This window comes from Plectrocnemia conspersa, unplaced genomic scaffold (assembly GCF_051122295.1).
Source record: "Plectrocnemia conspersa isolate PC_06_02 unplaced genomic scaffold, ASM5112229v1 ptg000009l, whole genome shotgun sequence".
Lineage (NCBI taxonomy): Eukaryota > Metazoa > Arthropoda > Insecta > Trichoptera > Polycentropodidae > Plectrocnemia > Plectrocnemia conspersa.
This window is the reverse complement of record NW_028277173.1, coordinates 11,378,992-11,392,489: the sequence shown is the minus strand read 5'-3', so window position 1 is coordinate 11,392,489 and position 13,498 is coordinate 11,378,992. Positions and strand designations below refer to the sequence as shown.

Sequence of the window (13,498 nt, the reverse complement as noted above, 5' to 3'; positions counted from 1 at the left end):
AAGGACTAGCATGTAACGTCTCCGCCAGCTCTCCAAAATAGGTTGTTTTAATAATAGCCATCAGAACCCACATGCGCTACACTACTATTAAGTAAATTCATTGCAAATGGTTTTTCGTGGGATGTTCACTGTTCTGATCAACGCTCGCTCATTCGCACCTAACCTTTTTAAATTTTAAAAAGTATCTATGTAGCAAAACGTTGTTGGCCGCTTTCGTAGCCGTTAGGGGCAAACCAGCAATTTGACGCAGGGGAAAGGTTATAACCATTGGTTTCTGAGCGTGGCGCTGACATTCTAAATGAGTACCAATAATAATGCTTAGCCTTTGAAAATTATAAAAGATAATGTAAAAAACGAGAGAAGACTTGAATATCTGCGGAGCTTCTTCATAATATACACATTGTAGTGTTCAAGCTCTCTAGAAAATCTGCAACATGGTTTTTGGTTTGAAAAATATGGAAATATACATAAACCTAAAGATTGGGTGAATTCTATATTTATTTATTAAATTAAAATGGATTCGCAGGCTAAATGCGTGTCACATGACACAGAACAGATAATATTCTGTGCACGTGATACATTCATTCACATATTAAATAAATGGCTTTAATATTAAATAGATTGACAAATCTCTAATGGTAGGTAAAGGTTCTTCATTCAAACAAACAAATTCTTAATATCAGCGTGCACCATTTAACTGGGTTTCTGATTATTTTTTATTGAATTTTGATTTTCTGTTTGGTCCGGAAACCTGTTGCTAAAACGCAAAAGTTTCTGGAAACCCGTTGTTTGAAATTAGAAAATTAATGTATTTTTTATTAAAGTTGAATTTATAAATGTTTTAATATTATTTTCGATGATTACAACTTTGATAACAAGTTATAGTTGATTCACAATCATATACATAGCAGGCTGGAGGAGGACCTCCAACTCGTAAGCGAGGTTAGCTGTTAGACATTCAATGTGAACCGCACTCATAGTCCTTCCCAGTAAAAAGTCATATACTTTATTATCCTAGTTTTGAGAATATATATTTTGACGACGGGACACAGATTGAGCCGCTGCAGTAGTGTTTTTATTTATAAGTATTAGTTTACATGGTGTTTACAATTGAACGGAGCACGAGCCCGCCAGAGCTGCCATGAGAAGTGTCCGTTACGCCAGTTACCAGAGTGCCGCACAGTTTTGGCTATAATGAACCTAAATATATACATATATAAATAGGCCCCCTACAGTATTTATAGTTAATTTCCCCAATCTTGACATTTAATACGAATTTAGGAAGATTGGTTACAAAAAATAAAAATCTGCATAAATCGAGACATGAAATTCTATACAAAATTGGGAGAAAAGTTAAAAAAAATCACGTAAAGCGTACACCTACAATTATATATGTGAACTCTCGTATATCAATACAAAACATGTCACTGTGGTAAAACTAGTATTTATTACTTTACGATAACAATATGTACTCGAAAATATTACTAACCAATTCTTTATATGTACATAACTTAAAACGGGATAACAATTTTGATATTCTTATTTGTCGCTGCCGTATTCTAATCTAACCTGTTTTTTTCCCTAAGAATTGGTTCAAAATCATTATTATCATAGTCATTTAAGAAAAATTAAACTAATAATTTTCAAAATTATTATTAAAATATATTTTTAAGTTAACTTAACTTTAAATTTGCAAATCTAGCAGTAGATTCTTATGGATTAACCCTTATGAAATAATCTATTATCAAAATTTGCGTTTTATTTTTTTTAAATCCTTGTAAATTTCTTGATACTACCCGAAAATGATTTTTAAATTTTTTTAAATTTAACACTTTCTTTAGTGTTAAAGCGAAATTACATTAAGTGGATACCCTGTAAATCGAGGTATGGGTGTATATATCGAAAACCCATTGTTCCGAAATTTGGCTGACAGCACTGGAAGGGAGTCAACATAGATTACACTCTTCAAATGCCCCATAAATAAATATCGCAGGCCCTAGATTTTACCGGTCTAGAGATAATTGAAAAACGGCGTTAAGTTAAAAAGTTCACTCATCTTCCTGAAACTAAGTGTAACCGGTAATAGATTACTACGGTTGGTGTTGAACTATAATATTAATTTTGGGAAAACGCCTATACCGCTGACAACACAGTGTGATACTCAAATTAATACCCATTACTTCAGCGATGCCCAGGAAAATTGATTTTTATTCTAGCATTTTTATAATAGTTTCTCTATTTTATTTTAAATGTTCAACTACATCTATTGATCGCCGTGAATGTCTTCTCCTATAACTGTTAACATTTTTTCCTTACGTTTGTAAAATTATTTTTGTGAAAATTAATGCGTTATAAAAATACAACAATGTTAATAAAAATGTGTAGATGATCTAAAAAGTTGATTATTTTAATTACAAAAACAAATATTAAAATTCAACTTTTACTTTATTTTTCAAATCAATGTTTGATACAATCAAAACCAACTTAAATAACAACATCATATTTATCTTCTCCTTTCTTTTTAACTGTCACATTAATAGATCCATTTTCAGCAGTGGTGACCATAATACTGGCTCCTTTTTCTAGCATGCCTTTTTCGGCAGCCAAAGCTATAAATATAAACACAATATATTTATGATAATATTAAATCGATTAATATTTTTATTACCTATTTTATTCACAACCCGCCTCTCCACCTCATATTTAATTGACCTTGCACCGTAATATACATCATAACCATCTGCCAAACAGCCTAAAATACCATTTTCCCACTTTAATTCAATAGAATGTCTTGATTTTGCCTTTAAATTGAATAAAAATTAATAAAAATAATTTTATTATACAATTAATAATTAGATAAACGGTATTACTTTCTTAGACCAGGATTCAAGTTCCATTTTGACTAACGTTAATAGCTCTTGTCTTGAAAATGGTAAGAAATACACAATTTCGTTAATGCGCCCTAAAAACTCATCACGACCGAAATGCCTTTTTAGAATAGGGCGGACAATATTATCTTTGAAATGTCGGGACACTGTGATATCGGCGTTTGATTCGTCGCTTTCATTATCTTCGTCTAATAATTAAAGTTGATTTATGTTGAATAAATGTACATATATTGGTCATCAAAAATATATATTCTTATAAAGAAATAATCACCTATTGATGAATCGATATTTAATTTGGTTTTAGATACATCTTCTTCTTCTTTTCTAAGTTTAATGCCATATTTAGCTATTTCCTCACTGGCTAGATTACTAGTCATCACAAACATGGCATTTTTACATTCAATTAACTTTCCTTTACCGTCAGTGAGTCTTCCCTAAGTGTATTGCATTCAATTTTATTATCAATTATTTTTTATGTTAATGCATTTTGACATACTTCATCGAAGAGTTGTAACAACACAGTCAAAACATCCGGATGGGCTTTGTCAACTTCGTCAAATAATACAACGGCATCTTTTTGTTTAGATAAATGGCGCGTTAATTGACCACCTTCATCGTGACCTATATAACCAGGCGGAGCTCCAATCAATTTAGCAACCTGTCATAACCATCAAGTTAGTTCAACATTCACATAATCATAATCAGCACCTTTAAAAATGCTCACTTCATGCTTAGACTGATATTCGGACATATCGAGCCTGATAAACCCGTTCGGATTATCTTTGTGAATATATTTTGCTACTTGCTTCGCCAATTCTGTTTTCCCGATTCCAGAACTCCCCAAAAATAAAAATACTAAAGGATGTTCGTCGTCCGCCCAACCGTTTTCCTTACGTCTAATGGCTTTTAATGAAAAAATAATAAGTATTACATAAAATTATTATAAAAATTGTATGTCGTCAGTTTCGAAGAAAACCGTCTCAACTTAACACTAGATATACAGGAATAAATACGTCAATTTGACGGGTCTCATTAAAAATATGTATATATTGTCCAGATTTTCAAAAATAAGAAGTTTCCGAAAATAAAAATTGCTCAAATATAAAAAGACGTAAAAAAATACTGTTTGATACAAACCAAATCAGAATATAAATCAAAAACACGTCAAATTGACAGGTTTCGTAAATCTAGTGTCAAAACTTTGATTAATATGGGCGTACATGTTCGCCCATATGCCCTGGCGTCTTTTTTAAAATGACTAGCTTTTAATTTCAAATAAAATATTATTACTTATTTTTGTATAAATACTTCATAAATTTATCAATGATATGTGAAAATCATTTTAATTGTATCAGATATTTTGAGAAAAAAAAATATTTTTAATAGTTTGTCGAAATAATTAAAAACAACAGAAACGTAGGACACTTTGTTTAAAGCAGTTCTAACAATTAAGGCAATTGCCGCATGCTCATTTCTTTCATTTAACACCCGAGAGTGGGAAAGGGAAAAGATCTCACCGCATGGGCTTGTCAATGAGTGTTTCCAGCAACAGGAACAATCAGAACAAAGTTAGGAACCAATTTAAAATATAAAACGTTTAATGCGATGTTTTTTTATAAAATACGAACTACAAAAATTTCAGTAAATGTAGTCTATGATACATTATTTCGTTTTCTTAAAAGTTTAAATGTGATTTGATTTATTGTCAAAGAATAAAATGTTGAGAGCCACGGATTTTATTTAAATTTAAGAAACACAACATAACGTAAAAAACATAAAAGAAAAAAGATGTGCTTACAAAAAAATTAACTCGTTAATCAAAGACATTTTTAAGATTTTGATTTGCATAATAGTGCCTACTAATAATATTTTAATATTATGCAACTCGTGCAAATATATTAAGATTGTGTTGTGACAGTTTTCTTTTAATAACATGTAATGATAATGATAATAATTAATTAAACCTGCAGCAACTGTATTAATTGCACATCGTTGTCCAACGATAAATTGTCTAAGTCTTTGTTCCAAAGGAAATCGTTTTCGTTCTTCCAATTGAAATTGTGCTTCTCTCTAAAAATAAAACAATTGAAAACAATTGTGCAATCCTGGAAGTAAATAACTATTATATTTTTTAGTGTTACTTCTTTAGTGTATGTTTCTAATAGCTTGATAGATTCACTGTCACTTCTAGCATAATCTAACGGTCTCCTTCCAGCATTATCGCGTAACGTAGGATCTGCACCAGCTTCTAATAATAATTTTGTAATATTCGAAACATCAGCAAGTGCAGCATAATGCAATGCTGTAAAACCTGCATATGTTGCTCGGCCATTCAACATAGGACAAAACTCTTCTTCTCTTTTACGCAAGACTAGTTAATATAAATTATTTTTGTTACACTCTAATGAATGTTAAAATATCATTTGAAAACTATTATAAAACCTGATAATGGATTTAAACCCAAAATTGAGGCAGTCTTTCTATTATTCATATATTCATCTTGTAAGTCTGTTTGAGACCCACACTTCAATAAAGCTTGAACAGCTTCCGTGTTTCCGTTTATGCAAGCGGTCATCAATAGCGTCCATCCTAATTCGTGCCGTAAATCAGGTGATACTTTATTTTTATCAATGCCACACAGTCTATATTCAAGTTTTTGTTTTTATTATAAATGGAAACATAATAGAAATTTTCAATTTTTGTATTTATGATTACCTATTAATGTCATCAGCGTTTCCTGATTGTGCGGCTATAAAGGCGGAAGTTTCTGAAATAAAAATATAAATAAACAAAATGATGAGAATATTTACAAGATGATGAAATATTAGTTTTAGTTTATTTTTATATTGCTTACCGCGTGTGTCATATTGAGAACTGGCCAATACCACAGCGACGGTTCCATAAGTTAAAGTGTGAAAATTGGGTAGTATAAAATTAAAGTTTCGATTTACATTGCTTTTAAATGCCAAATGCGAATAACGAAGCAAATCGCTCTGAATGGAATAGCTTCTCTTGTCTTTTTTGACTATTCGTGATGCAAATTTTATAAAATCACTACACAGTTTACCGCTGAACTTCAACCCCTGCGTAAACATCTCGTACCCATTCGGAAACACCGGGCGACTATCTGTCACTCGATAATTTTGGCCATAGCACCATAATCTTACAAAAAAATATTTAAATAAATACTAAATAAAAAATAAAAGATATTATTTGTAATTCTAATTAATCTGTCAATATAAAAATATACCGCCTAATATTGTATAAATACAGGGTTGGCTCTTTTTTCTTTGGCGCCAAAGGCAAAGAATATTTCTAACCCTCTCTAAAATCCTTAAATATTTATAAAATATACATATATCAATTAAAATCACTTAAAAATATGTACACAGAAAATTTAAACGTTTTAACATAGTGCATTGTTATTTTCGCACGCCTCATTATACCACTCATAAAAAAATATCAATACAGACTCTATAGTTCGACAAGAACTGGGAATTTACGTAGAAAGAGGAAGTTTCATAAATCGAAAAAGCTTAAATTTTTATTTAGTACAAAATAATTTCTTTCTAAGAAATATTTGATAAATAAATACGAAATATGTGTTAAAACAAAAAAAAATATTTTTTTGGAAAATAATTATGAATGACTACCACTTTATCAATTCCTGGATCCTCCGCTGCTAAAACCAGATTAGTTTATAAATTAGACCTTATTTTAAATAGCTTGTATTGAGCATTACGTGTAAATATATTATTATTTTACTTAAATTTCATTTAAAAAATCCGATCATGTAAAAATCGTGATTAATGCAATCCAATTTAAAATAACTTCCTACAGCTCTGAATTTGTCACCATTTTCTACCATTTAAATAATTTTTAATTTACTTTTCCAAAGACACTATTATTTTTAAAATTGTCGGTAGCGATATAATGATTCGCACTCGCCGGGGTCGTGATGAACGGGGATTAACTGTAATGATTTATTGATCGCTTATATTGCGCATGTCAAGTGTCGGTTTTATTAGCAGCTGGCAACATTGTAGTGTCAGTTACTATTGCCCTGGCTGATATCGCCGTTCGACAAAAAGTCGTAAAGTATGCATTAAAATATTACTATTTTATCTCACAATGTATACATTTATATATTAGAGAGTTAGGTACAAAGCCCCTTTCTTTAAAGCAACCAAAAACCTTAGAAAACTCGGATTTATATTAGACGTTAATATCTTCGCCATGCCGGACATATGTTCGAGTCACCCGAGACCTTGTGTTTAGATATACTTGACGATATCAGACTCCTGATCTGGCTCATATAATTCGTTGTTGTATCGACGACGCCAAGTACCCGAGTAGGTCCAAAAATCTCTACACGGAATGTAATTTTATTGATGTATAAAAATTGATGAAAGTCAATTATAAATACAAAATTTCTTTACATTATTGATTTACAAAAATATGAAATAGGATCTGAAGAATAAATACCTCTTTGCTGCTCATAATAAATAAAAGTAATAATAAAAATTTCGAAAATTTTACTCATGTACTAATATTTCTCTATAAGAAAATGCTTAGAAATAATTACCAGCGCATCGTAAATATTTTGGATGTTTTTATAATAATCAACTATATTTCTTAAAGAAAATTTAGAGATTCAATTAGCTGTGCAGCCATTATTCTCTTTAAATATAATAATTATTATTTTTTTTTAAAACAGGATAAATATCAATTTTAAAAATATAATACTAATAACAAAATAATCCACTAAAAAATACATTGCATAATTTAAGCAAGTAGTAACAGACAAAATTACTAAAAATCTCATTAGGGAACTAAAGAATTTCACTGAAAATATGTTTTTATCGTTTTTATGGAACATAAATTAAGGCTTTTTTATGTCAAAGCAATTTACTCTAACATTTTTATTTCATGAATATTAACTCCTAGTTTGCACCTCTTGAAATTGAATGCATGTTTCATTGTTGGAGCGAAGTTCAAAAAATGACTGCAAACCTTTTTGTTTGTTATTCTAGTAAAAAATAAAACTTATTACATTTTTGTGAAAAATGTAATAAGTTATATTTTACCCCCTACCCTACACCCTATATTATATTTTTTACCCCGTTTGGGGTAATTGACTGCCATTCCTGGATTATTATGTACTTCTGAATGACTTTTTCAAAAGTAAGCGTGCGACAGCATTGGCTTGTCTCAGCCGGTTGAAAGAATCAAAATCATCTTGAGTTTTTATTATAGCCAGCGTTGCACTTTTTTCATTGTTAATTTGATGAATTTGCATAGAATTATTTATTTTGCTAATATAGCTAATTATTTATATACTAAACAAATATAATCCAAGCCTACATATAAAACTTAATATAAGCATAAACAGAATATAAAAAAATACTTAATGCACAAAGATGTTTCTTTGTTCCATTAAGGAAACCTGCTACATTTTTCTTTTTGTGGATTGTCTTAGGAATATTAATTATTAATTGAAATATAAATTGTTTATTAATGTTTTTCTCCCATTTATATAGATGACGGGTAAAACACCCATAATGGTGTTGCAAGAGTACGCCGTTAAACACAGCGAAACTCCTATCTATAATTTTTTGGAGCAAACGACGCCTGGTGAATTTCAATGCAATGTTCACATTTGTCAACGATTCGCTGTCGGCAAAGCCAGAACAAAAAAAGAAGCCAAGCAGTTGGCCGCTGAATTGATGTTAAAAAAACTACAGAGCGCAGGAAAATACACGCCAACTCCCGATCTCAACTACAGCCTTCCGAAAGACAAAGTCCAATCTACGGAAGCAGTAATACCCACTAATAATGTTGGGAAACTACAGGTATTATTTAAATTTGAATTAACAATCAAATTTGTTATACGTCTATTAACCCTTTGACCGCGGATAGCATCTATAGATGCCATCAAGAAAATCGCCGGTATGCATTGGGCACCAAAAGGTGCCATGAACCTTTGAGCATTGTAATATGGTTATTTTTATATATTTAAAAACATTTTAATTTTTTGAACTCAAATATTTCAAGAATTTATGGCATAAATGGGTTCTCCCAACACACAATAGCAAAGTGCGAAATGGCATGCAAAAATATCAGCTGCTGTAAAGGGTTAAAAAAAAACGGAGAGCTGACTTAACTGACGATAAACCACGTATGTAAAAGTAGTGTGACAACTGTTTTAACTTTTCGATAATATAGTTAATAAAAGTTTAATCTTACATATAAAAGGTTTTTAAAACACTAGCAAATGCGATGAAAATATGCTCTGGTATGATGCTTGGCGGACGCTGATGATTCATATATAACCATCTAGGCCAGGGGTTCCCAACCCCGTGCCCGCGGGCGCCATGGCGCCCGCAGACCGATTTGTGTGCGCCCGCCACTATTCGACCGCAATAGAATTTTTTTCACAAACACTAATTAAAAATTTAAATTATTTTTAATTATTTGTTAAGCCCCTACTACACTCTCTCGAAGTTGTCCAAACCGAAGCTACAACTGAAATCGGCCGAGATCGCCGACTTTTTTCCGATTATAGCTCCTGTAAGTGGCAAAAAAGGAATCTTTGACGAGTCAGGTGGTGCCCGCCGCCCTACCGATATTGTAAAATGCGCTCTAGGATACAAACAGGTTGGGAACCCCTGATCTAGGCCAATTGCTCCCAACCATTTTTTACTTGCATTAAAAAAATGTTTGTATTTTGTGTAGTTAATTTGTTGTAACAATGAATAAATAGAATTGCAGCAGCAGTCGTAATAAGCTCTGTTTGATGAAGTTTTTAAAAAATGTTTAATTGTGAAGGCGTAGTTAAGATGTGCTCGTTGCTTAGTTCTACTTTTCTATTATCTTGCCACACTGCTGCTCTTATAAATTGTTTGATAAAAATTCAAAGTAATTATAAAATGCATGTAACATGTTTAGTATTTATACTCAAAAGATAATTATAATGAAATACGGTTATCTATTAACTGATCCATATCTAACCTTAAATGATATATAAAATTATTTAAAATTAAGATATGATTGCTCATTATATTGACTTTGATTAACCAATGAGCGTTGAATTTACTGAAACGAAGATGACACCACTGCCACAGATGCCACGCGTCAAACGTGTTTTATCAGACTGATTGACTCTTTTGAACACCAGCAACACAAGTGAGAAAGATGGGAAATGAAACAGAATAAGAAAACAGTGAAAAGTTTACTAATAAATACATCACGCAGTTTGTGTAATTAGGAAGGAAGGTTTCAGCACATTACTCAACGTAGAATTTTTTTCAAAGTAAAATTATTTGTATATTTTTAGAATATAATAAGAAATAAACTTTTATGTTTAATATAATGTATAAGTTCCGTACGTTCACAATTATTGATTCATCTTTTCCATACCCCATAGCAATCAAACGCATACTCTGGGTTGGGAATCACTGGTCTAGCCCACTCTGCTTTCCATGTGCAAATTTCTTTATGCTCTAGTTCAAACACGCCATAGAAACGAACACTTGACCCAATACTCTGTTACGATGCACTACGAGAGCAAAAGAAAATGTTCTTTATTAATTTATATTTAAAATGACTTAGACATAATTCATATAAATAATAATTTTAAATTCTTTACTTTAATGAATTTTCTTTAGTTTCGCCAAGCTAGAATTAATAACATATACTGAACACGCTAAATCAAATAGCTGTTTATATTTATTTAAAAATCTAACAATTTAAAATATGTATTCTCTTTCTATTTAATTTTCTTGCTCTAATTTTATTCCTGTATTTTACACCGGCAGCATAACATGCTGAAAATTGAAAGTTTTTCCCTACTGCTGTAACTCTTGATGTATAAAGAGTTTGAAGCAAACTTGCAGTCACATTTGCTTTACTTATCTTTGACGATGTTCTACCAGAACACACACTGATAGTTAACTAGAATCAAGTTTTTTTATTTTTTTTTGTCAAATATGTTTTTTATTTTTCAAGACTGTTAGTTCTTCAAAGATTATCGATTACTCATCTAAACATGATTATTTTTTTAAACAAGTTTTTGTTTTTTATTTACCGGAGTACATTATGACGCATTTATATTTTTATTTATATTTACTTTATAGGACATGTGCGTGGAATATTCTATGTCCTGTCCGGAATATGACTTATTGTCCGAATCTGGTCCACCTCACAGCAAAATATTTACTGTGAAATGTAAAGTGGCATCCATCGAGCAAACGGCTATGGCATCTACCAAAAAAAATGCCAGACAATTAGCAGCCGGCAAAGTATTGGAATATTTCAGCACTCATGCTCCTAAAAGAATCACCGATATTGAGGTATTATGTCCTAAAATATGAGAATTTTATCGTCACCGATTTATTGTACAAACGTATCGCTTAAAAAGGAACAAGAGGCTCAAATCGCAAGGATGTCCGATGTGGCTGCAGAAAAGTACAATAATATGGATAACCCTACAACTTGGAGACCGAAACTAGGTCAAGTGATATCTGAGTATCATTTGGCATTTAGTAATTCTTTAAGTCAGTCGACAGGATACTGAATATATTTCTATTGTTTTATTTTGTTTTCACACTTGACTAATTTTCAGGTAAAGAGCAACGTGAAGACTTAGAAAGACGATTGCCCGAGACTGGCCTCGATCCGATCGTGAAATGCGAATCAATCCTGGAATCGTTAGAATTAAGTTTCACATGGACAACTTTACCATCTAAAAATGCTACCATAATCAGATGTTTAAATGTGCCACACGCAAATCCCCCCATTTGTATGATAGCATTGGGAAAAACGGACTTGGAAGCGAAAAGAAAAGCTGCAGATGATCTTATAAAGTACATTATAACTGTACTGTAAGATACTGATTTATAAAAATTCCATATTTCTTAATGAAATTAGTCTTATCAAACCAAATCATATAACGTATTAAGTGTAACTTAAGAATAACATATATAAATTTTGTTTTTTATTAATCTTTTGTACTGTTTATATGTAGTTTTTAAAAGTAAATAATGATTTTTCGACTTAAAAAATTGATACTCTATGTGTGTGATTTATATAAATAAATATTATTAACAGAAGATTTATTTTTATTCCTTACATTCATATGAACCGATTTGTGGACAGATATTTATTTTACTATTATAGATAGAACATTCTATTGAATATTTTAGTTGTTAATATGAAATAAATTTTTCACATGCTTCTGTTAACATATCAACTTAGCTTTGACATTTAAAGATATTGGGCAAAAGTGGCCTATGGACCAATGGAGACGAATTATATACCATTTAAAAAAACTAATCAAGACTTAATTTTTTTATTTTGACACCATCAATATATTACCTACAAAAATGAAAATATTCAAACTTAAACATTACATAACATAACGGGACGGAGTGGAACGGAGCGATAGGGTTTATTCTGTTGCGTTGCAAGTAGTGACATGCGTCTGCGCAGTTTTTCATCGTTTATCGTGAATTTTTATGTATTTTTCGATTACCTACCTATTGATAACTTAAGCTTTGACGTTTCACCAACGTTTCCATTGCTCTCACGGCCACGTAAATTAGAAGTTGTAAAAGTAATAATCGTCTTATTTATTTACCTACCCGTATCAACCCATGTCTTATGGTAAAAAGAAATATGATTTTCTCAAAATCCTCGGCGCATACTTTGATATACATTTCTATGAATATAGAGTTATTGTCCACTAACAAAAATAGCATACTCTCATCTGTACTTGTTCATAGGTCACTTTCCAAACAAATTTATGACTAGATTACAACAGTAGAGATAGCAAATTTACACTTAAAATATTAAATAAAACGCTGCATGAGTAAATGTACATTTCTTATACAAAAATATCATTTAAAATTAAAATATATTGCTGCGTGTCAAAATGGAGGTATTTGATTTTGATTATTGTTTTTTTACAAATATAACTTGAGTAATGATTTATTCGTGTACTATATGATGGATGTTTTCTATAGTTTTATTGGTTATTTCCCTATTAACAGTAATGAGTGCTTTTACCTATTCGTGAAAAAATACACTGCGCTACACGAATTAATGAAAACATATGTCGTTTTCAAACTAAAATAAAAATACAATAACAGATTGAAGTATTTTTTTTCCAATAAAAGAAAAATAAGTTCTTATTTTCACATCTGTAGTATGTTTACATTATTTCAGATAAATTTCAAATATAAATTATTGAAAATTAGTATTAAATCGTAAAATTATTTGTCATAAAATTATCTAAAGAAAGGGAGGCCAAGAAAGGCATTTTTTGTTTAATTTGATCTGAAGTATAATTTCTTTGCAGTGCATAAAAATTAAAATCAATATGGTATAAGTCTCCTGTCTGATCGTAAACATGGATAGATAACTGCTTCTGAAAATTTTTAGTCAAATTTGAATGTACAACATTTATTATACTGAACACCCGGACGGTTCTGCTCGCGGAGGAAGTGCAGTATTCTAATAAAAACTTCTTTAAAACACTACGAGAAACCAAAATACAAGAACATTATTTTCAAGCCACCAGTGTCAAAGCCGAAGACAGCATAGGGCTAATA

At 30.8% G+C, this 13,498-nt stretch overlaps 2 protein-coding genes across 2 annotated transcripts; one reads left to right on the top strand and one right to left on the bottom strand.

Annotated features, from left to right (window-relative positions):
- Nucleotides 1–2,426: 2,426 nt before the first annotated feature.
- LOC148231919 (mitochondrial disaggregase-like) lies at nt 2,427–6,024 on the bottom strand. The gene is made up of 11 exons (XM_088191921.1): nt 5,743–6,024; nt 5,604–5,655; nt 5,331–5,530; nt 5,030–5,259; nt 4,853–4,958; nt 3,613–3,791; nt 3,385–3,546; nt 3,160–3,322; nt 2,871–3,076; nt 2,669–2,801; nt 2,427–2,609 (listed from the first exon to the last, which is right to left on the bottom strand). The coding sequence occupies exons 1-11, from the start codon at nt 5,981–5,983 to the stop codon at nt 2,485–2,487; spliced, it is 1,797 nt and encodes a 598-aa protein (XP_088048047.1). The 5' UTR covers nt 5,984–6,024; the 3' UTR covers nt 2,427–2,484.
- An 804-nt stretch (nt 6,025–6,828) lies between these two features.
- LOC148231918 (interferon-inducible double-stranded RNA-dependent protein kinase activator A homolog) lies at nt 6,829–11,998 on the top strand. The gene is made up of 5 exons (XM_088193172.1): nt 6,829–6,986; nt 8,429–8,740; nt 11,024–11,239; nt 11,308–11,443; nt 11,512–11,998. Exons 2-5 carry the CDS (start codon nt 8,429–8,431, stop codon nt 11,772–11,774), a joined length of 927 nt encoding a protein of 308 aa, XP_088049298.1. The 5' UTR covers nt 6,829–6,986; the 3' UTR covers nt 11,775–11,998.
- The last annotated feature ends 1,500 nt before the right edge of the window (nt 11,999–13,498 follow it).

Coding starts and splice junctions, on each gene's coding strand:
- LOC148231918 (XM_088193172.1), top strand. CDS start 8,429: ATGACGGGTAAAACACCCATAATGGTGTTGCAAGAGTACGCCGTTAAA. Junction 8,741..11,023: donor ATAATGTTGGGAAACTACAG/GTATTATTTAAA, acceptor TTTACTTTATAG/GACATGTGCGTGGAATATTC. Junction 11,240..11,307: donor AAAGAATCACCGATATTGAG/GTATTATGTCCT, acceptor TCGCTTAAAAAG/GAACAAGAGGCTCAAATCGC.
- LOC148231919 (XM_088191921.1), bottom strand. CDS start 5,983: ATGTTTACGCAGGGGTTGAAGTTCAGCGGTAAACTGTGTAGTGATTTT. Junction 5,260..5,330: donor GGGTTTAAATCCATTATCAG/GTTTTATAATAG, acceptor TATATTAACTAG/TCTTGCGTAAAAGAGAAGAA. Junction 3,792..4,852: donor AATTAATACAGTTGCTGCAG/GTTTAATTAATT, acceptor TTTCATTAAAAG/CCATTAGACGTAAGGAAAAC.